The following is a 26592-nucleotide window of genomic DNA, read 5'->3' on the forward strand; positions in this document are numbered from 1 at the left end:
GTCTCTCCTTTTTTTTTCCGGTCTGTTTGCTCTTGTTACGGTGGGGGGCGGAGCCTTAGGTGCTCACCAGGGCTGGGTACCCCAGTCGCTAGATTGTGACGTTATAAGTGGGGGCGGGGCGGGAGAAAACAATGGCGGTAGTTCCGCTCCCCTGGACTCAGACCCCCGTCCGGGCCTCCGGGCCGCGACCTCTGCCCTGGTCCACAATCGCCACCCCTCTGGGCCTGTCAGCCGCAGCCTGCGCACTTAGGGACCACCGCCGCCTTCCTGCTCGACGGATGGCTTTTGCACCGATTTCGCGCCAAACCCTCCCCCGACCTCCGCTCGCCGCCAACCCGAGCCAGCCCCGCGCCCGCCCGGCCCACCCTTTCCTACCAGTCCGGATGAATGCGTCCACCCCAACCTCTTGGCTGCCCGACCTCCACCCAGACAAATCCTGTGCCAGATCTGGGTGCCATTCCGACAGCAAATTATTGTTGTAAATTATTGGTTTTCTAATCTTGGTTGTACGAGGAGGTACGGTGCATCCACCTATTCCTCCATCTTGCCAGAAGTCGCATATGGAACATTTTCTAAGGTGAACCCCATAATAAGACACAAAACAAGTCTCATTAAATTTAAGAAGATTGAAATCATATCTAGCATCCTCTCTGACCACAATGGTATGAAACTAGAAATCAGTCAAAGAAAAAAACCTGAAAAACACACAAACACAGAGGGGCTAAATAACATGTTACTAAGCAATGAGTGGATTAACAGTGAGATCAGGGAAGAAGTCAAAAGATACTTTGAAATAAATGAAAATGAGAACATACCAACCCCAAGTCTATGGGACACAGTGAATGCAGACCTAAGAGGGAAATGTATAGCATTATGGGCTCCTCAAGAAATGAGAAAAATCTCAAATAAACAATCTAACTTTACACTTGAAAGAACTTGAAAAAGAAGAACAATGCCCAAAGTGAGTAGAAAGAAGGAAATAATAATAGATATCACAGCAGAAATACACAAAATAGTCTAACAATACAAAAGATCGATGAAACAAAAGGCTGGTTTTTTGAAAAGATAAGCAAGATTGACAGACCTTTAACCAGGCTCATTAAGAAAAAAGGGGACCCAAATAAATAAAATCAGAAATGAAAGAAGAAAAGTAACAATTGACACCACAGAAATACAAAGTAAGAAAACATTACAAACAACTGTATGCCAACAAATTAGTCTGGAAGAAATAAATAAATTCCTAGAAACATACAATCTTCTAAAACTTTAATCAGGAAGAATCAGAAAATCCAAATGACTGATTAAAATTAATGAAATTGAAGCAGTAATCAAAAACCTCTCAACAAACAAAAGTCCTGGACTGGGTAGCTTCACAGGATAATCTTACCAGACATTCTCAGAATTAACATCTATCCTTCTCAAACTATTCCAAAACATTCAAGAGTAAAGAAGACTCCCAAGCTTATTTTATGAGGCCAGCATTATTCTAAACCAAAAAAACAGGTAAAGACACTACAAAAAAAGAGAAATTATAGGCCAATATATCCCTGATGAACATAGATGCTAAAATTCTCAATAAAGTATTAGCAAACATGATCCAGAAACACATTAAAAAGATCATACGCAATGATCAAGTGGGATTTATTCTGAGGATGCGAGGTTGGTGCAATATTTACAAATCAATCAATGTGATATATCACATAAACGAAATGAAAAATAGAAATAATCATATTAATAGGTGCAGAAAAAACATTTAATAAAATCCAGCACCCATTTATGATAAAAATTTTCAGCAAGGTGGGAACAGAGGAAACACACTTCAGTGTAATAAAGGCTATATATGACAAACCCACAGGCAACATCATACTCAATAGGCAAAAACTAAAAACATGTCTCTCAAGATTGGGAACAAGACAGGAATGTCAATTTTTAGCACTCTTATTCAACATAGTACTAGAAATCCTAGCCACAACAATCAGGCAAGAACAGGAAATAAATGGCACTCAAATTGGAAAGAAAGAAGTAAAACTATCATTATTTGTGGATGACATGATATTTAGAGAACCCTAAAAATTCCACAAAAACTACTAGAACTGATAAATGAATTCAGTAAAGGAGCAGGATACAAAATAAATATTCATAAACCAATTGCATTTTATACACCAATAATTAACTGTCAGAAAGAGAAACTAAGGAAACAATTTCATTTACAATTGCATCAAAAATAAAATAAAATACCTAGGAATAAATTTAGCCAAGGATGTAAAAAAAATCTGTACTCAGAAAATTATAAAACATTGAAGAAAGAAATTGGAGAAGATACAAATAAGTGGAAGTATATACTGTGTTCATGAATAGAAAGAATTAATATCATTAAAATGTCCATACTCCCCAAAGCAACCTGTGAATTCAACACAATTCTTATCAAAATACCAATGGCATATCTCACAAAACTAGAACAAATATTCCCCAAATTTATATTGAACCACAGAAGATCCCAAATAGCCTCAACAATCTTGAGAAAGAAATACAAAGTTGGAGATATCACACTCCCTGATATCAAACTATACTACAAGGTCATAGTGATCAAAACAGCATGGTACCAGCATAAAAACAGACATATGGGTTAATGAAACAGAACAGAAAGCCCAGGAATAAACCCACACCTTTATGGTCAGTTAATATTTGACAAAGGAGACAAGAACATACAATGTGGTAAAAATAGTCTATTCAATAAATGGTGTAGGGAAAATTGGACAGATAGCATGCAAAAAAGAAAAAAAAAAGCAAACTAGATCATCTTCTTACACCATACACAAGAATAAACTCACAATGGATTAAAGACTTAAATGTTAGACTCGAAACCATGAAAATCCTAGAAGAAAATATAGTAATAATAAAATCTCAAACATTTCTCATAGCAATATTTTTTTCTGACATACCTCCTCAGGCAATGGAAACAAACAAACAAAAAAAAGCAAATGGAATTGTATCAAACTAAAAAGTTTTTGCACAGCAAAGGAAACCATCAACAAAATTAAAAGACAACTCACTGAATGGGAGAACATATTCACCAAGGATACATCTGATAAGGAGTTAATATCCAAAATTTATAAAGAACTTATACAACACAACACCTAAAAAAAAAAAAAAGCACAACCCAATTTAAAAAATGGGCAAAGGACCTGAATAGACAATTTTCCAAAGAGGATATGCAGATGGCCCATAGACATATAAAAAAAAGCTCAATGTCACTAATCATTAGAGAAATGAAAATTAAAACCACACCCTGGCTGGTGTAGCTCAGTGGATTGAGTGCCAGCCTGCAAACCAGAGGGTCACTGGTTTGATTCCCAGCCAGGGGACATGCCTGGGTTGTGGGCCAAGTCCCCAGTGGGAAGTGCTCAAGAGACAATCACACATTAATGTTTTTCTACCCTCTCTTTCTCCCTCCCTTCCCCAGTCTAAAAATAAATAAATAAAATCTTTTTTAAAAATTAAAAATGGAACTGCCTTATGACCCAGCCATTCCACCTCTGACATGTATCCAAAGAAACCCAAACACTAATTCAAAAGAATACATGCACCCCATACACACCTGTGTTCATGCAGGGTTATTTACAATCACCAAGATTTGGAAGCAGCTCAAGTGCCCATCAGTAAATGAGTGGATAAAACAACCATGGGACATTTACACGGTGGAATACTACTTGGCTATCAAAAAGAGGGAAATCTTACCTTTTACAACAGCATGGATGGACCCAGAGAGCATTATGCTAAGTGAAATAAGCCAGTCAGAGAAAGACAAATATATGATTCCACTCATACGTGGACTCTAAACAAAAGAAACAAACCAAATAGAAACAGATTCATAGAGAGAACAGATTGACAACTGTCAGGGGTGGGGAGTGAATGGGGGTCTGGGTGAAAACGGTGAAAGGATTAAGCAAAAAAAAAAAAAGGTGTATAATGAATTAATACCAAAACCTAGTAAAAATGCCTAATTTAACTCTCTCTCTGTGTGCCTTTCCAACAGAGCCCTCCACCCCATTGACTTAAAGCTCTGAGGACCCCACAGATCGTGCACCAAGAATTTTGTTCTGGTCCTTGGCAGATGGGCGTCAGTACCATCTACTAGACAGCAGGATGGAGACCACACCTTTAAATTCGCAGAATGAGCTATCAGTGTGTAAGGATGGAGAAGACTGTCAGGAAAATGGAGTTCTACAGAAGGGTGTCCCCGCCCCTGGGGATAAGGCGGAGTCCAGCCAGATCTCCAATGGGTACTCAGCGGTTCCGAGCCCCAGTGCAGGAGAAGACACTCAGCACTCCATCCCGGCTGCCACCACCGCCCTAGTGGCTGAGGTTCACCAAGGGGAACGGGAGACCTGGGGCAAGAAGATGGATTTCCTCTTGTCAGTCATTGGCTATGCTGTGGACCTGGGCAACGTCTGGCGCTTTCCCTACATATGCTACCAGAATGGAGGGGGTCAGTATTGTGGGCCACGGGCAGGGGCTCTGACCCGGGAGGTGGTCTGTAGAGCCTCTTAGGAGGCTAGGGGATAAGTCATATCTTTTCTATCTTGTTTAACTGATGAGAGCTTGGGAACAGGATTGCTTAGACTTAGAAGCATACCGAAATGAAAAAAATCTCCAGTAAGCCAACCCTTGAAGTCTGCTTGTCTGAGGCCCTCTGGGCTATGAAGCTGGATGAACTCTCCCAAACCTGGCCTCAGCAGATTTTCAACATTTCCCATGCTCCGTTTGTTGAGGAGCTCCCTTCTCACCCCTGCACTATCCAAGCTCCACTCTCCAGCCAGCGAGATGTGGGGATGACCACAGCTCTGGGCTGAGCTTCTTTGCTCCTGCTGGGAGGTTCTGTTCACAGTAGTCGGAGAGGGTAAATCTGTGGAAGGAAGAATTGTGAGGTAGCTCTAGGGTCCAGACCTTCCTGGCCTTTAGACCTGTGTGAGATCAGAGAAGGGTTTTAACTCAGGTCCAGAGTCTTTTTTTTTTTAATTTTTATGTACTGATTTTAGAGAGAGAGAAAGGAAGAGAGAGAAACATTGATTTGTTGTTTCACTTACTTGTGCATTCATTGGATGATTCTTGTATGTACTCTAACCAAGGACAGAACCTGCAACCTTGGTGTGTTTGGACGATGTTCCAACCAATTGAGCTACCCAGCCATTGTCCATATGCAGCTGCAAAGACCATTCTTGTTCGCAGGGCAGGAAGGGGAGCCCAGTGCTCCCTGCCTGGGAGGAGTGGAGGTTGGGATCCCCTTCTCTCCAGTGTGAGAGGACTCACCTCTAGCCTGAGCATTACCTAAGGGCCTGGGTCACCTGTGCCATTGCCCCTGTACTCATTCCCTATGGTGAAGCCAGGCAAGCAAACCCTTTGGACAAATGCCCCCGTGACAATACATCGTGGTTCTTATTCTCAATCCAGATTTCCCCACAGTGATTGTAAGATAGGTGGGGCCTTTCTGAGCTGCACTAACTTCAGATTCCTAGGTTCAAAGCACTTCATGGGAAGGAAAGTTTGTCTGGGAAAAATCAAGCCAACCGATTTTTTGGGCTAAAACTTAGGCTGCAGGTGACCGATGCTTAACGTGGCTTCAGCCTCAAGGGCCAGGTGACACCAGCATTGCCAGAGATGCAGGAGCTCTGTGCTCTCTCAGTCTGTGACAAAGCACTCTGTTCAGCCACACCTGCAAAAGTGACTCAGGAGGGAGCCTTCTGGCTCGGTGGAATTATGGGAAGTAGCTAAATATCAATAATCAAGTGTCTGGAGTCAGGGATAATACTGATGGACAGAGATACTAATTCAGTGACTCGTAGATTATAACAGGTGTTCTGCAGGTCGGTCCCAAACGCTGGTCTGCGTACTGGTTGCATCAGAATCACCTGGAGAGCCTAATTTTTTTTCTATTATACCTCTACCTGGAGCTTCTGCTTCAGGAAGGCTGGCTGGGCGGGTGTTTTTAAACCCACCAGTGATTATGAGGGGTGGCTCTCCTCAACTTCATGATTTCACAGGGGAGGAAATACTCAGAAAGGGGATGTGGTCACAGGTCCGCCAGGCAGTTAGAAGTGGAACTGGTCCCGGTGTCTGCTCTGCAGACTCCGCACCCAGCTTTCTTTCAGGTTCCTCTCTGCCTCCTCCAAACCTCACTTCCGCTGTGGAGCTGTGCCTCCTACTACATCTGGCAAGCACCACTGCCAGGGGAGCACAGTGTGAGGTCACATGGCATAAGGTGGCTCTGTGGTACTCCGGTGTCAGGTGGCTCCGTGACTCTCGGCATGGCTCCTGATGTGCGGGGATCGGTGGGGCCTTCCTGGGACAGATGCAGGCCAGGAGTAAAATTGTCTTTCATCTGCCCCAGGGGCGTTCCTCCTCCCCTACACCATCATGACCATTTTCGGGGGGATCCCACTCTTCTATATGGAACTCGCGCTGGGCCAGTACCACCGAAACGGATGCATTTCCATATGGAGGAAAATCTGCCCGATTTTCAAAGGTAACTGAAAGGCCTGAGTGGGTGGGTTGACGGGTGGGTTTTTCTGGGAAGTGGTGATTTCCATCCAGGGTGTGGGAGCGGGGAGCTGGGGACCTTCTGGAACCAGTCAGGCCTTTGGTGACCCTGGGAGATGACTTGAGTACAGTAATTAAGTTTTTGACTGTTCAAGTGGTATAAGAATGTTAATGGGAAACAGAATAAAGGGCAATTTAAACGAAATAGAAAAAATGTAAAGCATTAATGGCACACACACATTTTCTGAAACACATAACCTGGCAAATATGGATAAGTCACTTACCACGTAGCCGTTGCCACCTTCCCGCAGCTCCCCCCCCCCCCCGCCCCCGGAGTCTTTGGGGAATGAAGCGAGTGGCACCCGCCTACCCCTCCCCCAGCGGCAGCACCCTCCAAGGCCACGTCAGTCTTTCTCCGTAGGGCTGCCGTTCACTCTCGGCCCCCCTCGCCCTCTGTCCCAGGGATCGGGTACGCCATCTGCATCATTGCCTTTTACATTGCCTCTTACTACAACACCATCATGGCCTGGGCGCTCTACTACCTCATCTCCTCCTTCACCGACCGGCTGCCCTGGACCAGCTGCGAGAACTCCTGGAACACCGGCAACTGCACCAACTACTTCTCGGAGGGCAACGTCACCTGGACGCTCCACTCCACCTCCCCTGCAGAGGAATTTTACACGTAAGTGTCTAGAAGTGAGGGGTGGTCTGTTGAGGGCAGGCCACACCCCCGGCGTTTGGCTTCTTTGGAGAGAGGACCAGCAGGGACGGTGGGAGCCATATCTGGAGTGGAGGGACTCTGCCTTGAATGCTTCATGCCCCGGCCCTCTGGGCCATCTGGTCCTTTCCAATGTGTCATGCCAGGATGATCTCTACCTTCACATTTCAAAATTACTCCCCTGCTTTGAAACCGCCCTTCCTCCTGGGCCCTCCCCTCAGCTGGGGTCACAGAAGCAAAGCCTCTGACCTCTTCAATAGTTTGAAACTATTCACTTAGTTCCTGGTTTTATGTGCTCCCCTCATGTGGGAGCTGCCCTTTGGAAGAAGATGCCTGCAGTGGGGCGTGTTCTTTAACACTGGAGTTTCAGGCAATGGCAGCCTAAAAGGAGTGCTCGTTTGGGTGGGAAAGGGGCCCACCGCCCGCACAGACAAATCCTCACGTGCCCCCAAGCCAGTCACGTGGGTCACATTTCCTGGTTGGCCAGGTCCGAGCCAAGACAGGAGAGCGCTGGAAATCTGCCTCTGGGCTGAGCACATTTCCCAGGTTGGTCCGCTGAAGGTGCTGGCCTCTCCTTCAGGAAAGGCAGAGCCAGTTCCAGCCCTGGCTGAGGCTTAGTGACCATGTGGTGCCTGCAGAGCGGGCTGCGCTTTTTCCCTTGGCGCCCTCTTGCAGGTGTGACCAGCGGTGTGACCAGCAGTGCGACCTGCTCACGGTTCGGACCATCTCATGGGCCTCTTCTTCTCTTTCAACCCAGGCGCCACGTGCTGCAGATCCACCGGTCTAAGGGACTCCAGGACCTGGGGGGCATCAGCTGGCAGCTTGCCCTCTGCATCATGCTGATCTTCACTGTGATCTACTTTAGCATCTGGAAAGGTGTCAAAACATCTGGCAAGGTGAGGAAGACTCTGCTGACCCAGGCCTGCCAGGGGGCCCCAGAGCACCTCAAACTCAGACTCAGTGGCCCAGACAGCGGCAGACAGACAGGGGGACAGTGTTTCCTTCTATACCGGATTCATTCCATGATACTCAGTCTCTCGTCACCAAATCTGGCAAAGTTCTAGAAATGGGCCAATCCCAAGAACCAGTAGATGATTTTTTTTTTTAAATTCCTTTTTAAAAAAATCCACTGGTAATGTCACAATCAATAATAGTGGCAGTAATTTATTGAAAGCCCATCTCGGACCGTGTGCAGTGCTTTATGTGCACCGGCTAGTTGATCCCTGCTAGATCCGTTCCCCACTTCGCCGGTGGGGAGTGGGTTTAGAGGTAGCTGGTATCAGCAAGCCGTGAGTCAGACCCCTGGCTGGTTCTAAAGGCTGTGGCCTTTCTGCCACACTACCCACCCCCTAAAACTGCAGGGAAAAGAAAGGTGGATCTCCTTTCTGAGAAGTTTTAAAAAATAATGGACACCAGCTTCCCCGTGGTGATAATCTGGGTTTCCTTGCTCACAGGTGGTGTGGGTGACTGCCACCTTCCCTTACATCATCCTTTTGGTCCTGCTGGTGAGGGGCGCCACCCTCCCCGGAGCCTGGAGGGGTGTTCTCTACTACTTGAAACCCAACTGGCAGAAACTGCTGGAGACCGGGGTAAGGCGACGAGGGAAATGATGTGCACCGATCTGTCATTTTACTATGTGAAGCTAGTCCTCCAAATGGGACAGTGGCAGCAACTAAACTTTGGGTGCAATGGCAAGTCTTGTGACAATGCTTTAAATTGGAAATGCCAGCATGAAAAGTACAGTTGAGGTCACTGGGCTGGTGGATGCCTACATGATGGGAAGAGAAATCCCATTTGCTTGCACTTGGTGTGGGGCCGTCCCTGGGATGAGCCTCAAGAGCTGTCTCCCTGTGTCTGCACACAGCCACCCTGAGGCGTGAGCGTGCGGGCCCTGCTGGCACCCAGTGTTGGCCCAGGTCTTGGCCCTCACCCTGCCTCTGCTGTGTTCCAGGTGTGGGTGGATGCTGCCGCTCAGATCTTCTTCTCTCTTGGTCCTGGCTTTGGGGTCCTACTGGCTTTCGCTAGCTACAACAAATTCAACAACAACTGTTATCAGTGAGTATCAGGGCACCCCCCCCCCCCCCGCCCAGGTAAAGCTTAAAAGTGGGTTGTAAGTCAGTTGGTCTGGAGGAAGGCTGGGCTTAGGTCACATTGACATTGTCACACTCAGGGGTGCCACTGGTCCCTGACCAGTTCACCCGTGGCCAGAGCCTCACCCGGGCCACTCAGGGATTGAGAGAGGCCCCAGGCTGCTTCTGTTTTGTGACAGTCTCTGTATATTAAAAAAAAATTAGCCCTGGCTGGTGTGACTCAGTGGGTTGAGCACTGGCTTGTGAACCGAAAGGTCGCTGGCTCCAGTCCCAGTCAGGGCACATGCCTGGGTTTCGGGCCGGATCCCTGGTTGGGGGCATGTGAGAGGCAACCAATTGATGTATCTCTCGAACGTCAATGTTTCTCTCCCTCTCTTTCTCCTTCCCTTCCCCTCTCTTTAAAAATAAATAAATAAAATATTTTTTTAAAATTGAAATTCTTCAAATAAGATATGCAAGGATTTGTTTTGATAAGCATTGAGAAAAAAATTAAGAAAATTTAAAGCAGGTTTACAAAAGTTGCAAGAGACACTAAGTGTTTAGACTTGACTTGTATTTAACACAACTATAATGTGATAATTTGTTTATGTATATGTACACAAAATGTGTAATGATTAAACTATTTTGACCAACACAAAATGCCATAATTTTTGTGGCAAAAATCTCATTGCAGAACTGTTGACAAAACTGTGATTTAGATATTACTCATCATCTTTAGAGCTGACCTAGTTTTAATGTCCTATCACAGATGGCAATGTGCAACAATGGAAGTATGCTGTTTGTAAGATAGTTACAGAATTTGTTATTTAAAAAAAGAATTCACATGCAATGTGGCCCTAAGCAATGTGGCTTTGCATGGGAACACCAGCCAGAAGTCCTGTGGCGAGGTCTTCTGTTAAAAGTGTCAGGATATCCCTGTGGCAGTGTTGTAACCTCATTTGCACAAAATGTCAAAAGTCTAAATCTGAGGACTTCACCAGCGTGAGGCCAAGGCCCACTGCTGGCCCCCACTCCAGCCCAGGCCCCGCTGCAGAGCAAGCTGGTGAGAGGCATGTGCTGTGCTGGCTCGCAACAGGCCCATACTTAACACCACCCCTCCCGTGCCATGAAGATGCCAGCTCATGTGTCTCAAGGCTGATTTAACCCATCTGAGAGGCCAGGCGCAGGGGGGAGGAGAAGGGACACCAGGACTAGCTTGGAGTCCCTGTTTGCTCAGCCTGCTCCCTGCTGCCTCAGCTGGAGACCGATGCTTCTTAGACCCCTGACTTGCAAATGACTCCGCCCCCTTGGGTTTTCTGCTCCAGAGACGCCCTGGTGACCAGCGCGGTGAACTGCATGACGAGCTTCGTTTCAGGTTTTGTCATTTTCACGGTGCTTGGCTATATGGCCGAGATGAGGAAGGAAGATGTGTCTGAGGTGGCCAAAGATGCAGGTGAGCCCTAGGTTCTGTTTAAGTCCCTTGCACCCACTGAGTTGCTTTGCTGCTCTTTGGATGTTTCCAATATCTAACATTGGAATAATTTCTAAATGTTTCTTTAAAAATTTTCAAAGACTTTAGAGAAATGTAATGCCTTGGAGATCTCCACCCTTTCCAGGTGTTTAGGCCATGGTGGGGCCTTGAATACACTGTGGGCTCCTCCTCTCTCCCCTCTGTCTCAGGCCCCAGCCTCCTCTTCATCACATACGCAGAAGCCATAGCCAACATGCCGGCGTCCACGTTCTTTGCCATCATCTTCTTCTTGATGTTGATCACGCTGGGCTTGGATAGCACGGTGAGTGAACGGGGAGGGAAATCTGCCTCTGGGAGGAGGACGAAGAGGAGGGAGAGGAGGCAGAGGAGAAGGGGAGGAGAAAGAGGAAGTTGTGTCCCTGCCCTCCGATCCTGGCCACCCCAGGCGGTATTGGCCGCTCTGCTGGTGCTCGCCCAGCCCCTTGTTCACTCCTCGTGGACTGCACGTGCCAGCCTCTGGCACCTGAGAGAGCCGTTAATGATTCATGGGGTGATGACTGTTTGTGTATAGATACACAGGCACAAGCCAGGGGCCCTGCGTGTGGCCACTGTTCTTACTGTGCACTGTCCCTTGAACAGATGGCAGCACCTCAAGGCCATGCAAGCCAAGGCCACTCTCGTGTCTCAGTGCCCTGCCACCCAGCATTCACCTCAGCACCTTGCACTTAGTGTGGAAGGAGTCTCAGCTTTGAGTTGGCCTTTCTGGTGCAACCAAAGTCTTCCCAAGAGACATCACCTGAAAAAGCCCCGTCTGTGTGCTCTGTTTTCTTTCCTTCGTGTTATTAAGGGTTGGTTCTAAATGACAGTGTAAACAGGAAAAGGTATTTCCAGTGAGGGCCGGCGAGTAGGGGGAACAGGTCCCGATCAGCTCGACTGGTCACTCGGCAATCTTAGCCCCTCTCCTGTTCACTGTCCTAGAAGGTAACAGGTTTGTCCCAAAGCTTTCCCTGTGACCATTTGTGTGTCCCTCTCAGTTTGCAGGCTTGGAGGGGGTGATCACAGCTGTGCTGGATGAGTTTCCGCACATCTGGGCCAAGCGCCGGGAGTTGCTTGTGCTCTGTGTGGTCGTTACCTGCTTCTTCGGGTCCCTGGTCACCCTGACTTTTGTGAGTACCACAACCCTCAGCTTTGAGTCAGCCTCCCCAGGGGCAACAGAACATACAAGAAGCCGTTCCTTTCCTTCCATCCCACATGGTACTCTGGCTTTGGGGCCAACGGGAGGGCCTATAAAAAGTTTGTCATCAAGGATAAAAAGTTGTTTCTGGTGGCATTTGTCTGTGGACTTTCTGTAAGGCACCTGAAGGCTCTTTGCATTTTACAGTAGATCCAACTCGATTTCAGGCTTGACAGAGTATCGGGAGAAAAACTAAAGGTTGCTTTTCCAGTTTAATTCCAGTCCTCAGGGCTGCATTCTTGACAACATTGCATCAGATGGTACCCACAGGAACCTGGGCTTGTGTCCTGACTCAAGGCAGATTTTGCAGATATGCCTCTTCGAGCCATGACCCCAGTGTCTGTGGAGCTTCAGTAGGGTGCTGGGCCCCTGAGCAGGACCCCAGGGATTTGGGGGTTAGGACAGAAGACCAGCTGATCAGTGCGCTCGGTGGGTATGGTATTGTGCACTCTCCTAGATTCAGTCTTTAGGAACTGGGGTTCTCCAAGGTAGAGTGAGTACGCAGTAGGTTTTTGGTAAATTGAATAAAGTTGAACATAGATCAAGGCCCATTTGAGTTTGTCTCTTAAAACTCAGTGGGGAGCCCTAGCTGTGTGGCTCGGTTGGTTGGAGCGTCATCCCATACACCAAAAGTTGCGGGTTTGATTCCCAGTCAGGGTGTGTACAGGAGGTACCCGACTGATATGTCTTGCTGTCTCTAAAATAAATAAGCATGTCCTTGGGTGAGAATTAAAAACAAACAAACAAACAAACTTAGTGGGGAGAGGAAGCAAGAAGAGGAGAGTGTCCCTTGAGGAAGGGAGAGGCCTTGGAAAGGGTGGGATCTGGCCGGTCCTGAGAAGGTCAGTCTAAGAGGCAGGCTCTCAGATATTTCTATGGGGCCCAAGGTGGAAATTTTCCAGAATTATCCTTAGTTAAGAAGCTTCTTTCGGCCCCTGCCTTAGAGAGGAGACAATGAGCCTGAGGGCCCTTCTCCAGGGTGGTGATCTCATTTGCAGGGAGGGGCCTATGTGGTGAAGCTGCTGGAGGAATACGCCACGGGGCCCGCTGTGCTCACCGTCGTGCTGATAGAGGCAGTCGCCGTGTGCTGGTTCTATGGTAAGACACCTCCTCCCACCCGCCTCGGTCCTTCCCACAGACATCAGCCTGCAGCCACCAGGAAAGAGAAGGGCCGACTTCAGGAAAGGGCAGGGCGTGTCACCTCCCGGCGGGTCTGTAAGGGTAGCTCAGCAGAGTGCCTTCTTCAGAAACCGTTCATCGTCTCCTCCGCACTCTCCACGGCAGATTGCTCTGTGTCTTGGAAGGATGTGTTTTCCTTCCGAGTTTAAATGTTTCTCCAGTGGAGACAGGCCGAAGCAGTTCCCTTTAGCTCCTCCATGGTGGAGGCTTAAGACCCTGACTGGCTCTAAGAACTGGACGGAACACGAAGAACCGGCACACAGTGACCACATCTGCAGAGTGGACCTCAATTTACTTTTCGAGAGCAAGAGCTCCCTCCAGAGCCCTGAGACAGAGTTTAGGAGCTGTGTTCTAGGGAAGAGGCAAGAATGTTCCTATTTGGATTGTCTGTCCCCGAAAAGCCTGCTCTGCCCCTGGGATGGAATCTGATAGGGGTAAAACCACCAGGAGCGCAGAGAGTGAGCTGACTCGGGTCAAGGGCAGGAGTCCCAGGAGCCCCTGGGCGGGGTTGGGGGTGGGGAGGACACAGGCAATTGAAGTGAAGACATTCAGGTTCAGAGACGGCTCTCTTCACCTTTAAAATCAAGAAGCGATTACTTCATACTGAAAAGTGTATTTTTTTCTCCTAGTTTCTGTGATAATAAAAGTGTTAGCATGTTTGTCGTTATGCATAATATGAAGAAGGGGGTCCCCATATTTTGAGTGGCACATGAGTCCAGTTTTTTAAAATGAAGTCCTTCCCAGCTCCTCAGCGATTCAGATGACAAAGTTCAAGTGTGTGAATCACTAGAGGCCTGCCCCAGGTGTTGCTGGATGCTCTCGGGGGAGCGAGCGTGGGGCAACCTCCCTGCCCCTTCTCCGCTTCTCACCAGGGTCCCGCTTCTCCCTTCTATGCCAGTTACTTTTATAGAAGAACCTTGACCGTGAACTGGCAACTGATTGGGCCGTACTGTGGTTAAAATTTTCTCTTGGGAAGTTTTCCATAGATGGTTATATGGTCAAAGTCAGTCTCTGTCAAGCAGATCTATCATTTCTAAACAAAATTTACCTTTTTTTTCTGCAGTACCAATAACATAAAATATATGTTGAGATCTTAGCAAGGCAGCGGGGGCACCAAGAGGGAGCTTCAGGTCCCTCCCCAAATGTCCACCTACCTGCCCACTCCATGTGGAAAGAACACTGCTCGCCATGAAATGCAGTTCTGTGACAAGTTCCCCGTCCCGCCGTCAGAGCAGATTGGTGCCCTGAGCCCCCTCCGTGAGAACTTTCAGAGCCCACCCTTTCTCTGAGAATCCAGGGATCGTACAATCCCTGTCTCCTTGCAGTCCATCAGTCTTTCTCTTCCGGATAATTCTAGGCATCACTCAGTTCTGCAGCGATGTGAAGGAAATGCTGGGCTTCAGCCCTGGCTGGTTTTGGAGGATCTGCTGGGTGGCCGTCAGCCCTCTGTTTCTCCTGGTGAGTTGCCATTCCCTTCTCCTTCCGGCCCTAGAGAAAGATCCACTCAAACACTATAAAAGATAAATTTTATTGAAGTATAACATACACACAGAAAGAATGCAAATCCATGAAATTTTATAAATAGAGCACAGTTTTGTACCCAAAACGAAACCAAGAAACAAAAACACTACAGAAGCCCCTCTGTGTCCCCCTCAGTCACTGTCCCCGCCACGATTAACCACTCTTCTGACTTCTGACACCATAACATCTGGGCTTGAGTCACCTTATTGCTTACTCTCCTATTCAGTGATAACGATAAAAACATTTATTGAACATTAAGTGCCAGGCCAGACTCAGTGTAAAACTAAATCCTCACAAAGTTCTATGGAGTAGTATAGTTCTAATACACCATTTTACATTTAAGGAAATTGAGGCTTAGAGTTGTTAAGTACAGGGCGCCAGGTCACATGACAAGAACCTTTGAAAGCCCAGGAAGAATTTACTGTGCTGTTCAGAGCGGGGTCCTAGTGATAATCCTGTGTCCGTTTTCTTAAAGACGCCCCATGCAAAGGCCCTCTAGTGTGACCTGAATCAAAAGTAGAATCCATTTACTGCCTGAGGACCTGGGTGAGAAAGTTCAGTTGCAAGGGTGGCCCATCCACCCAGCGGTGTTCAGTGTCTCATCGTTGCTGCACGTGCCCCTGCGTTGCCTCCTGGTGTCCCCCTGAAGGACGTGTTTGCCCACAGATGGAAGAGCCCTGCCAACATCCAAGCGTGCTTGGAGCCAGCCTGGGGCGAAGTGAAGCTGGGCACATCTGCAGGGTCGACGGGGTGGGGGGGGTGCTTTTTGATCTTCGAGAGCCAGAAACTCCATTAGCTTCCTCCAGTCTAGCTCCAGCCCAGTAGGAGCGTCTGGGCCGGTCCTGTGCCTCAGATCCTCTCTGCCTTTGGCACCCAGCCGTGCCTCCCCCCTTTTCGAAAGCAGCCCTTTTTGTCATCTGTTTGACTTTCTCAGGCAGCCCTTTATTTTTTGTACTTTTTATAGCACACGTTAATACCAGATGAGTGATAGGCTCACCTTGCCTTTGCGATGCTGCCCCTGCCTCCCCAGAATCCCTCCTGGACTTGCTTCCGTTCCCCAGGACTGCAGAGGTTTCCAAACCCACAGCCAGCCCAAGCCCAGGAAGCCTCAGGGCCCGGTGCTGTGGTGTGGGTGCTGGGCTCCAGCGTCCCCACAAATCTCAGCCCGGTAGTTCCTTATTACCTTGTCGACTCCCTGTTGCTTTTAGATAAATTAAAAGCATATATATTTTTAGGTCCAGAAATTTTAGTTGTTTTCAATGAGCGGGTTGGTCTAAATCACCTAGCCTGCCATTATTAGAAGCAGAGGCCCTGACGTAAATGGGTTATTAATTCATATTATTACCAGTGCTTCTCGGTAATCTACTTAAAGCCTTTCATTTGTTTTTCAAAGGAAGGAGAGACACACTGGATTAGTTCCTTGAGGGAAGAAGTCGTGTTTGCCTCCTGCACTCAGAGGCTGAAATTTGGGAGGGGCAACCAATGCACTCAGCACGGGCGCCAAATTTAAGGGGCGCCCAAAATCTCAGTAATCAAGAGAAATGCTATTTTATTGCAATGTTTCTTAAAAACCAAATTAATGCAGAAAATATTCCTCATGAATGCAATATCAACATTTTAAATAGGGACAGGATCCGACCCTGTACCTCACCCACCTTACCCGGCTCGGGCCCTGTCAGATTCTGTCTTTTTACCACATTGCACTCAAATATTATTTATCTCGATTACTGAAGTGTTGCCCCCCACCCCTTGGGAAGCGCTGGGCCTGGGCCGAGTGCCTCACACGTCTCACCCCAGTCCCGGCTCCAGGCCTTTACTATTTTCATTTCTGTGAACTGCTGCTTGCCGAGCAGACTGGGTGAACTCCTGCTGTGCGGTCAGTGAGGTTTGGTGCCCAGTGAAACCCGGGCACAGGTCTGGGTGCAGGCACATTACTCAGAATTCTTGTGATGTTCGCTTTACTCACTTCCCCTAAAGGCAAGTGCTCCGGGGCACGCTGTGGAGGGGTAAGTGGGTCTCCCATTTCTGGGTTTACTGAACAGATGCCCTGCTCTGGGCTTTTTACGGCTGCTTTAGGTAAACAATGAGTAGCCTACTAAAAATATTCTTTTTCACTGAAGCCAAGTTACAAAAAAAGAAAATATTGTATATGAGCAAGGAGAGGCCGGGGCATGCAAAGGGGTGTCTGATGCAACCCTTACCGGCCTTGATGAGAGCCTGGGGCCTCCCTGAATTGCGTCAGGTTTCACGCCAGCATCAGGATGAGATGAGATGCAGGGATGGCTCCTAACCAGACTCCCCTTTCCCCTGTTCCCAAACTGTCTTCCTTGGTAGTCGAGTGTGGGAGTGAGGAGAGTAAGTCCAGAGGAAGGCCTGTGGTTGGCCGGGCTTCTGTTTTGAAAGCTGCCCCTGGGACTTAGGATAACACTGCTCAGAAGATGGATGTGTGTTTAACAGTATCCCATTTTATTACCTGCGGACAAAGAAAAAAAAAGATATAAATAGATGTTTAACCACACAAATAATTTACATTACTGTCTTCTTCATGACCATGAAATAAAATAAAATTAAATCAAGAGCAATAACTGTTACGGCGCAGTGGTTACTAGGCAAAACCCGATATTTACGCTCTCTCTGGAAACCAAACTGAAAGAAGAAAGCTCACAAACTGAGTGTTGGGAGCACACTGTGGAATTTTTCTTGGTCAAAATTTTCACTGAATATTCAAGTAAAAAATGTAGTCAGCTGCTTTTCCCTTCCTTTATCCCTTTCATTACGAGGGCCTGTGGCAGGCGGTCATTCCTGGCTGAGCTGCCTCGTGGCACAGCCATCCTTGTTGAGACCCCAGGCCAAGGTGCTTAATGGAGAGAGCAGAGGGCCCAGGGAAGGGGACAGAAGGAACACCAGCCTAGGAGCCCAAGCCTTCCTCAGGTCTTGAGAACCTTATTATCTCTTCTGGTTTTAGGTACCTTCCCTCTGATAAAAAACAATCACAGCTCAGGAATGCAGGAGGAAATGAAAGCATAGCAGAGAGAAATAGGAAGCCTTAGGGCCTGGCGGGGGCCGGGGTGAGGTCCCCTGGCTCATTCCTCCCAGGTCTGATAAGAGGGGCCCAAACCACTTCTGACGGATCCCAATCCCTCCCCCTTTGCCCTAAATGGGGTGCTGTGACTTCTTTAAATAGCATTCTGAGGTCTTTGCATCCCCACTGCAGAGGTTGAGGTAGGAGGTAGGGAGGAAAAATCAAGATAAGCATCTGGCTGTTTTATTTTTTGCAGATAATTAGGCACAGAAATCAGTGAACTTTGTGTGCCAGAGTTCAATTTAAGATATGTCACATTTTGGGAATTTCCCAGAAGTATCTTAGCTTTACCAGGAGTTCATGGTATCAGAACTGTCTTGAGCTGCTCAGATATCTTTAAGATCTCTGATGTTTCTTGGAATTTCTGTTTTAGTTCATCATTTGCAGTTTTTTGATGAGCCCGCCACAGCTGCGACTTTTCCAGTATACTTATCCTCACTGGAGTGTCATCCTGGGTTACTGCATAGGGACCTCGTCTTTCATCTGCATCCCCACCTACATCACATACCGGCTGATCGTCACTCCGGGGACACTGAAGGAAGTATGTGCTAGTGTGTGTGTGTGCGTGCTTGTGTCTTCGGACTGCTCATTGGGGAGAAAAGGGGTCTCTTGTTACGTTCTTTTCACAGGAGATAAAAGTCCACCACATGAAACTCACCTTGTATATTTCTAGAACATACACCATGGAGGTCTCTACAGGCTATCACTGTCGTCTTAAGGCATTTCCCATAACCCTCAAAGACAGCGGCGAAGGAGCGAGCTGGTCATCTGGGAGTGTGGGGTGTGCGTAGCATCCCAAACTTACCGGATAGCTAACTCATCAACTCGGTGGTGCCTGGGGTGCTGCACAAATTTTGATCGAAGTTTACGGTGGAAAATGTTTATGGTCATTTTTCTAACAGCAATGTAACAAGGGCTATTTTGAAAATCATGAAATAGGATGTTGCAATAATATAGTTTTAGCTCAAGCCATTGGAGTAAAACCTCAAGGTGCCATTATAGCAAGACTCATTTCAGCAATGAATAATGGGCTGTAAAATTTTTAATAACAGAAAATTACGCTTTGTGTAAAATTGTATATTTTTCAAAGCATCGTCATGGACACGATCCCATTTTGCTATCAAAATGCCTCGTGAGTGGATGGGCAGGTATTACTGCAGACAAAGATACTGAGGACAGGAATAATGCTGCCCAAAGTGCCCTTATTTCAGTGACTGGTCCGAGGACACACAGCACAGGAAGGCTTCGAATCCAAGTCTGCTGATTCCTGGCCCAGTGCCCTTTCGATTTAGGTGCCGTTTCCCTTTTGTTCTCAGTTTCCATTAGTAGTTTATCAGTGTAGCAATTGGTGTTAGAAGTTAGGGAGAGATGAGTTGCCATTTTTAAAAATCCACACCCAAGGATGTATTTATTAATTTTAGAAAGAGAGAGACAGATAGACAGACACAACGGTGTGAGAGAGAAACAACATTGATGGGTTGCCTCATGTATGCGCCCTGACTGGGGATCGAGCGCATGATCTTTTGGTATATGGGACGACACCACAACCAACTGAGCCACCTGGCCAGGGCGAGTTGCCATTTTTTATGCTATGTTGCTAGAATTAGTAGTTCGTTTACTTGAAAGTATGTGAGTGGGCGCTTCTGTAGCGGACTTGTTCAAAAGGGAAGAGTGGCATTTCGGGAAAGCTAGAAGGGACAGCACTCTCTAAGGACCTGAGGACTGAGATGCGCTGGTCTGTGGACTCTTAGAAGCAAAACTCAAACATGAGACCAACACACTCATCTTCCTACAACATTTTGTAAGAGACATGCAGCAAGAAAACGTGAGACAATTGAGCATCAGCTCTTCCTGAGAATTGAGTTCATTTCTTTTTCCAGATAGGAAAACTGAATTCTAGGTGAACAGAATCTGCAAGGAGTTACTAATTTCCCACACCCAAGCCCGTCCTGTCACCACCTCATTCGTCCCAAAGGGCCTTGAACTCTGGTGTTGCCCGGAACACATGCTCAGACCTAGAGTCATTGAACTTGTTTCTTCAGGTTGTCCTGTATGGCAGCCAGGATGGTCCGCTGGCTCTACCGTCGCCAATCCGGAGGCTAAGGTCAGGGGTAGGAACTCAGATTAATAAATGTCAGTATTCTTTGGTCACAGACTACACCTCAAATCTTGGTCATTTTTCTTGCAAATTCCGCCTGCTGGGCCTGAGGAAATACTACACAGAGGTGCGTCATTAACAGAGCTCAGATCCATTAGTAACCGTGGAAAGGCTGACTGTGGGGCCATCACGATACAGCCAACCAAGGACGAGGAGGGAAAGGACCTAGTCAGCTATGGCAATTGCTTACCTCCCTGAGCTGTAATGTCTTCATCTTTAAGATGTGCTCATTGAACTGGGTTAACATTTCCCAAATGTTAACGTAGTGTGAAGGGCAGTAGCTCCATGGGATAGCAATGCTGCTGGGGGAAAAGTTTATGCAGTCAAAAAGTTTTGGAGAATGATGGATTAAGCAAGTTAAATATGTTTCTTTACTGTGGCACTTCTCAAAAGCCTTAACATGCTCGTGTGCATGCTTAATCTCCGAGAGGGTTAAAACATGCCGTTTTCTGCCAAGAACATCAAGGGACTGTAATTTTTTAGGAATACCATACTTGCTGGTCTGTAACATGCTATGAGGGAGGGAGGCCTCACAGGCAATTTTGGTAAGATTTTAAAAAAGACTAAAAGAAAGGTCAGTTTCTTAATTCTTTGGGCCCTGGCCACACAAGGTTGGAGTTTGGGGAGTGAGCCACCACTTGTCACCTGTGATTTGGAGGATATCATATTCACCTGCAGCCTGGAAGTCTCAACTCAGGCCCTTCACAGAAGTCCCTGGTCCTCTGCACAAAGATCCAGGTCCCTAATAAGTAAAGGTCCAACAGTGATCCATTTCTTAGATTATCATCTTGCAGGAGGCCAGGGCTGGCAAATTTTAAGAGCAATAATAGTCTGGCAACTGAAATGCAGCCAAAATTCAAAAACAAAGGAGGAACCAGCAGCTAGAGGGCCAGCAGAATGGGTGGGTGGGGGCCAGGGCACAAAAGCCAAACAAGTGTTCTACTTTACAATGTGGTTCATCATGGACCCTGCCTCCACCACACCCCTTAGTGCTCTCTTCTCCTTCTCAACACTCAGACTAGTTACTTAGAGTGATCTGAGTCCAGTTCCCAATTAGCAAGATGTAATTTGGTGTAATCAGCTTACATATTCTATTAGTCAGCTTACATAATTCTGTGTGATCAGGTTACACATTCATCTGTGGGAAGTGTGGTTTGTGAAATGTTGCTTTCTGTGACTTAACACATGTCAACACATGTAGCTGATGGGGACTGCATCCTTTTAAATGGGTTTCCAGTGTGAGATTGCAGTGTTTGAATACTAAGGTCATCAGGAACACAACATGTAAAATTTTGTGAATTTCATTAACTATGAGAATGGAACTTTTTGAATTCCACAGGCCCTGTGCCTTAAAGAAGAATGGACGTCCAGAACCAGGAAATAAAAAAGGACTAATGTACTTTTCCAATCCAAAATAAAAAGGGCACTTACTAGAGCTTCACCTAAAATCAGTAAATCAAAAGATGCATTGAGATCCAATTTTGCCTGCTTACCACATGGACAGACTTTGCCATCAAAGACATTACAAAGCAACTTAACAAAGATTTTTCTAAGCCTCTGCAGCGCTGCTGCTCTTCCTTCTCAGCACCCCGGAGCTGCTTCACGTCACCCTGATGCTTTTACGAGGCAGACTGTACATTTCATACACAATCCCAAGCATAGTTCAGATCTGTCTTAATACATTTGTGCGCCTCAGCTGTTTCTAATGTAAAAATTCTCAGCCTTTTCCCTGTGATGAGTACTACGTCAGCATGAGACTCACATCTTTTTAAATGTAATTATGTGATGATTTGCACCCTGATATGAACTTGCCAGTATTCCTTGACAGGTGGATTCATTAAGTCAGTATCATCCTGACTCTTCCGTGGCTGATGGCACCATGTACTGTTCCTGTAGTGTGTGTGCAGGCCTGAGGGGAGGGTGCCAGAATCCAGCACTCACTCTGCTCCCCAAGCCCTGCTGGCCACCTTCTTCCAGAGGAAAAGATGAGTTTTCCCAGCTCATCAAAGTCAAGTGATAGGCCAGCAGAGGCTCTATGGAAGGGTCCTCATTTTCTCCCATTAGTGATACAATGACTTGCATAATTAGTTTACAGATGCTTATGGTTGCTGAATATTAAATTTTAATTCACACTTGAGAATGAATTGGTAATTTCTTTCTTAAGGAAAGTCAATGAGACAATTCCAATTTACCATTAACACTATTTAAACTGTTTTAATATTAATGTTGAAATACTTTTTCAATATTGTTAAATTATAAGAATGTTTGTAACACCCTATTTTCTTCACAACAGCGTATTATTAAAAGTATCACTCCAGAAACACCAACAGAAATTCCCTGTGGGGACATCCGCTTGAATGCCATTTAAAACCTTCAACAAGAGGAAAACGGCTCCCCAAACCTCCTCCTCCAGTTCTGAGAAGTCACGCCTCGCCTTCTTCCTCTGTCAACAAGTTTCCAGCTAAGCCTGACAATGGAAAGGCCATCTTCACAGAGACACAGTTTCAAAAGACTACGGTACCCAGACTCCTAAGGCCCCCAGCCATGTCTTTCTGTGAAATCTCCTGGATGTTTTACCATGTTAGACTCTGTGATGCAGCTGAACTGGACTAGTTTGGATGCATGATCATGTGTATGGAAGTGATGAAAACCACCATATAATCGGTTAGGATTAGGTTTAGAATAAAGTCTGTGAACATCTCTTGTATCATTTCTCATGATGATCATTGGTATCTGACATGCTTCCTTCTAAATTTTTCATTGTTGATGGATGCATAAACCGTGTAGGGAAAAACAGGGATGCTGTCTTGCTAGCCATATATTTTCTGAGTAGCGTAGAATTCTGTAGCTGGATCTACTAGAACTCTATAACCCATGTGCTGCTGTGGAGTCAAGAGAGGAAGGTGTAAGAGACATGTGTACATGTGAGTATATGTGTGTACTGTTTCAGTGTATGCTTATCTTTATTTTAATACTTTGAGACTATTACAAACTATATGAATTTTCCCTAATTTTTCTTACATTAATCAATTCTACCTACTCAAATGTGTATGTATGTTATTATTTGAAAACTATAATTACTACAACGTGCTCTGCCACCTTTTCCTTTTCCAGGGACACTACTTGGGCCCACACACCTTGCCTTGTGGGTCAGCCTTTAGCATTTACTGAACTTGATTCTCATCTTCCAGTATCTCTCTGCTAAACATTTAGTATAGTGTTCCACAGGCAGATCTGGTTTATTTCACTAGTCATTGTGGCTCGACCATGAATTACTTTGAAGACGGATATTGACAAATGCATCTTCAGTGTTCAGTTGGCTATGGGATGTAAGCTCTGTAGGCTTCAAATGGCTTGAGTTTGACAGTGGAGGTTACTTTGCTTTGTGAAGAAAGGATGAATCCAATTCTCACATATAAGGTACATAGATTAGGAACCCTGACCTAAGCCAAGGTCATCCTCAATCTGAAAGTGATTGGAGAGTCTAGGGTAGCCTTTAATGAACACTTCTCCCACTCTCAGCCCCTTCCTGGTTGACTGCCAGGACTGAGCCCTCCAGATAATTTTCAAGACTGAGTCTAAGTAAGGTTGATGGGAGAAGGGTCAGTTAAATGAATAACCTTTCAAGTTCCATATATAGCCTTTAATATAAATCAAGTAAATTTGACCTTCAGTGGCTTATGGCTCTCAGACGCATGGTCAGAGAAGCAAATTTTACCTTGTGTAAGATTTTCTTATCAAAGTCTTAAGGGGAATAAAGCCTAGTCAATGATAAAACAACTCAATTATCTATTTCCATATCACTTCAGTTCTATATAGAAATCAAATTAAATTCTAACAACCTTATAGAAAGAAGATCCATATAATAGAGGTCTGGTTTTATTTGTTTATAGTTCTTCCCTCCTTGGCCTCCTTTCCCTAGCAATCTTCCCTGGCCTTCTTGTATTCCCCCGACATCCTTCTGTTTCTGATTCTTCGCTTTTTCCAGAAGGATTTTTTTTTCTCCTTACAGAGGATAGTGGCTGAGTTTCCAAAATATTACAGGAAAAGAGGAGGGGGATTGAAAAATATTCTGTACTGACCTACCTTCATTATCTTCCCTCTTTTATTCCTTCTTGCTTCCTAATTTCCATTCTCTTTGCTTTCTAACATGCTTAAAGGATATATAAGGGGCAGCATACTCAGTGTCAATAGCTCTGCAAATTTTAAAAATTGGTCTGGCTATGGATTCTCACCATCCCCCACACACTTATTCTCCAAAGATATTTCTTAAAAATCACCTTTCCAAACAGAATTGAAAAACAAAAACCAGTTAGAGTTTTGCCAATACAGGTATTAAAGGGATTATGTACTCATTTTGAAAAATTTTCAAACTTCACTAGACTTAAAAAAAAAACCCTAAATATCTGTTCTCCATAGTTTGCATTTACCTGGCCCCTATTTATCAATACTACATGGGTTTTTAAAAAGATTTTATTTATTTATTTTTAGAGAGAGAGAAACATTGATGTGGGACAGAAACATTGATTATTTGCCTCTTATACACCCCCAACTGGGGACCTGACCCACAACCCAGGCATGTTCCCTGACCTAGAATCAAACTCGTGACCTTCTGGCTTGCAGGACCACACCCAACCCACTGAGCCACACCAGTCAGGGATACATGTTTTTTTTCTTTTTAAAGAAAGACTTAAGAATAGGCAGACGGACTTTAAAACAATCTTCTAAGACTTTTACATCTAATGTAGCATTTACATAAAAGTAAAAATAAAAATGGAATTAAGTTGTAAAGTCACTTAAGTACTGAAGTTAATTTTTCCCTGCTGTTTTTGTCAGTAAGAAATAGGCAAGACACAAGACAAAGGAATGGGAGTGATTCACTTGATTGAGGTTGTTTCCTATGTTGATGTGCAATGAAGTGCAAATTAATTTCCTTCCAGAAAATGTATAACCTATTTACAACTCAGTCCACTTGTTACACGGAATACATGTAACTCGTAACCTAAATTCATTGCCATAGCTGCCCCATCTAGAGATGGATGCAAAGATCCTGACAAATCCAAAGTCAATAGAATAGCTCCCAATTCAAATAATGAAATCTCAAAATAAGGCCAAAAGTTATTCTGTGAGATGAGTCGCTCCCTCTCCAGCATCTTTTTACTAAGCTGGTTAATTTGATGTCACCAATCTCAAAATTTAAGTGTATGAGTTTCTGCCTAACTCACATGCCCACCCCACCCCTTAAGAGGGAAATTCTTCTCCTATAATTAGAATTGTATTCTTTCTGATAAGTAGGAAAGTCTGACCTGATTTTTCTACCTGTTCTATAACTGCTTTGGAGTTCACTGCCAAAGCAAAGGTTAAAACTATGTAATGCAATGCCTTAACTGCGCTATTCTGAGACATCTTAGACAATGCTTAGTTACCCAATGGCACCAGCCATGCCTGGTTCCTTTCTCAGCATGTCTCTTCACTCAAAAGTCAACAGCTGGTGCTTAAGATACCATTAAACACAGCAGTAATCGGAGGGCATTTTCACCATCTCCCCTTCCTTTCTTCTGCGAGGGGCCAGTGGAGAAGAGGAGCAATAGGTTCCTCACAGAAACTATGCTACAACCTGTCATCCTCATCAGTGATGTAATAAAAGCAAAACAGTCACATGCTTGGTGGGAAGTTGTGTATTTAAAGTCATCATGGAGCCCTGGCTGGCATAGCTCAGTGGATTGAGCGCGGGCTGCGAACCAAAGTGTCACAGGTTCGATTCCCAGTCAGGGCACATGCCTGGGTTGCAGGCCATGACCCCCAGCAACTGCACATTGATGTTTCTATCTCCCTCCCTTCCCTCTCTAAAAATAAATTAAATCTTTTTTTAAAAAATAAAGTTATCATGGAGGTCACACATTTAAAATGCAAGGAGAGTTACAAAAGAGGCTCTAAATCTTTGGAAGGTGAGTTTAGATAATGCTTGCTTGAGAAGCATGTTAGAAAATGAAATTTATAAACCCAAATACAGTGAAAAAAGAATATTAAGACCAGGAATATCCCTATGCTGTAGAATGCTTTTCTGGTCTACTTGAAATAGCCTAAATTTTTCCTTCAATATCAGAGATAAGTCAATGATATTTATTAAAATTTGTTGTTTAGTGGTTTAGTTCCATGGAAGGACTATTTTAAAGCTCTAATTTTTTTCATATTTTTGTAATATCACCCTTCTCCCTCATTGCTTAACTGTCTCTAAATTTTAATGAGAGAACAATATTTGAATGTTGAGATAACTACATTAGAGGCAGAAACACACCTGGTGACCAAGCAAATTTGTCTGCTCTTCTTAGGATCTGGAAGTTTCTAAAGAAAGGTGAACTTAAGTTTTATTTCCTCTACTAGAATAAAATAACACTCCGTTCAGTTGGTTTAGTAGGCATTTCCCACATTGAATAAGATAAATATTTTAGGACAAAATTGTAAATATGTCTGTCCTTTTGTTCCATATAGTTACAATCTATTCAGTATTATTCCTACATTAGATGTTTCAAAAACAACTAACCTTTCAAGAGGAGAGTCTTTTTTGGGAAATGTACCTCACAACATATTTCAATTGGGATTTCAGGTGGTATTTATCTTAT

At 45.4% G+C, this 26592-nt stretch overlaps 1 protein-coding gene across 1 annotated transcript in view; it reads left to right on the forward strand.

Annotated features, from left to right (window-relative positions):
- Positions 1-24265, forward strand: part of SLC6A4 (solute carrier family 6 member 4) — a 44423-nt gene extending 20158 nt beyond the window's left edge. The window contains exons 2-14 of the mRNA XM_028522037.2: positions 4037-4489; positions 6389-6523; positions 7000-7219; positions 8013-8151; positions 8710-8844; positions 9207-9310; positions 10650-10777; positions 11005-11117; positions 11830-11961; positions 13028-13127; positions 14566-14666; positions 18185-18352; positions 22263-24265. Of these exons, the coding sequence (XP_028377838.1) occupies positions 4147-4489; positions 6389-6523; positions 7000-7219; positions 8013-8151; positions 8710-8844; positions 9207-9310; positions 10650-10777; positions 11005-11117; positions 11830-11961; positions 13028-13127; positions 14566-14666; positions 18185-18352; positions 22263-22337 (1893 nt within the window). The 5' untranslated portion in view covers positions 4037-4146 and the 3' untranslated portion in view covers positions 22338-24265. The remainder of the gene's footprint in view (positions 1-4036; positions 4490-6388; positions 6524-6999; positions 7220-8012; positions 8152-8709; positions 8845-9206; positions 9311-10649; positions 10778-11004; positions 11118-11829; positions 11962-13027; positions 13128-14565; positions 14667-18184; positions 18353-22262) is intronic.
- Positions 24266-26592: the final 2327 nt, after the last annotated feature.

Source organism: Phyllostomus discolor, chromosome 8 (assembly GCF_004126475.2).
Source record: "Phyllostomus discolor isolate MPI-MPIP mPhyDis1 chromosome 8, mPhyDis1.pri.v3, whole genome shotgun sequence".
Lineage (NCBI taxonomy): Eukaryota > Metazoa > Chordata > Mammalia > Chiroptera > Phyllostomidae > Phyllostomus > Phyllostomus discolor.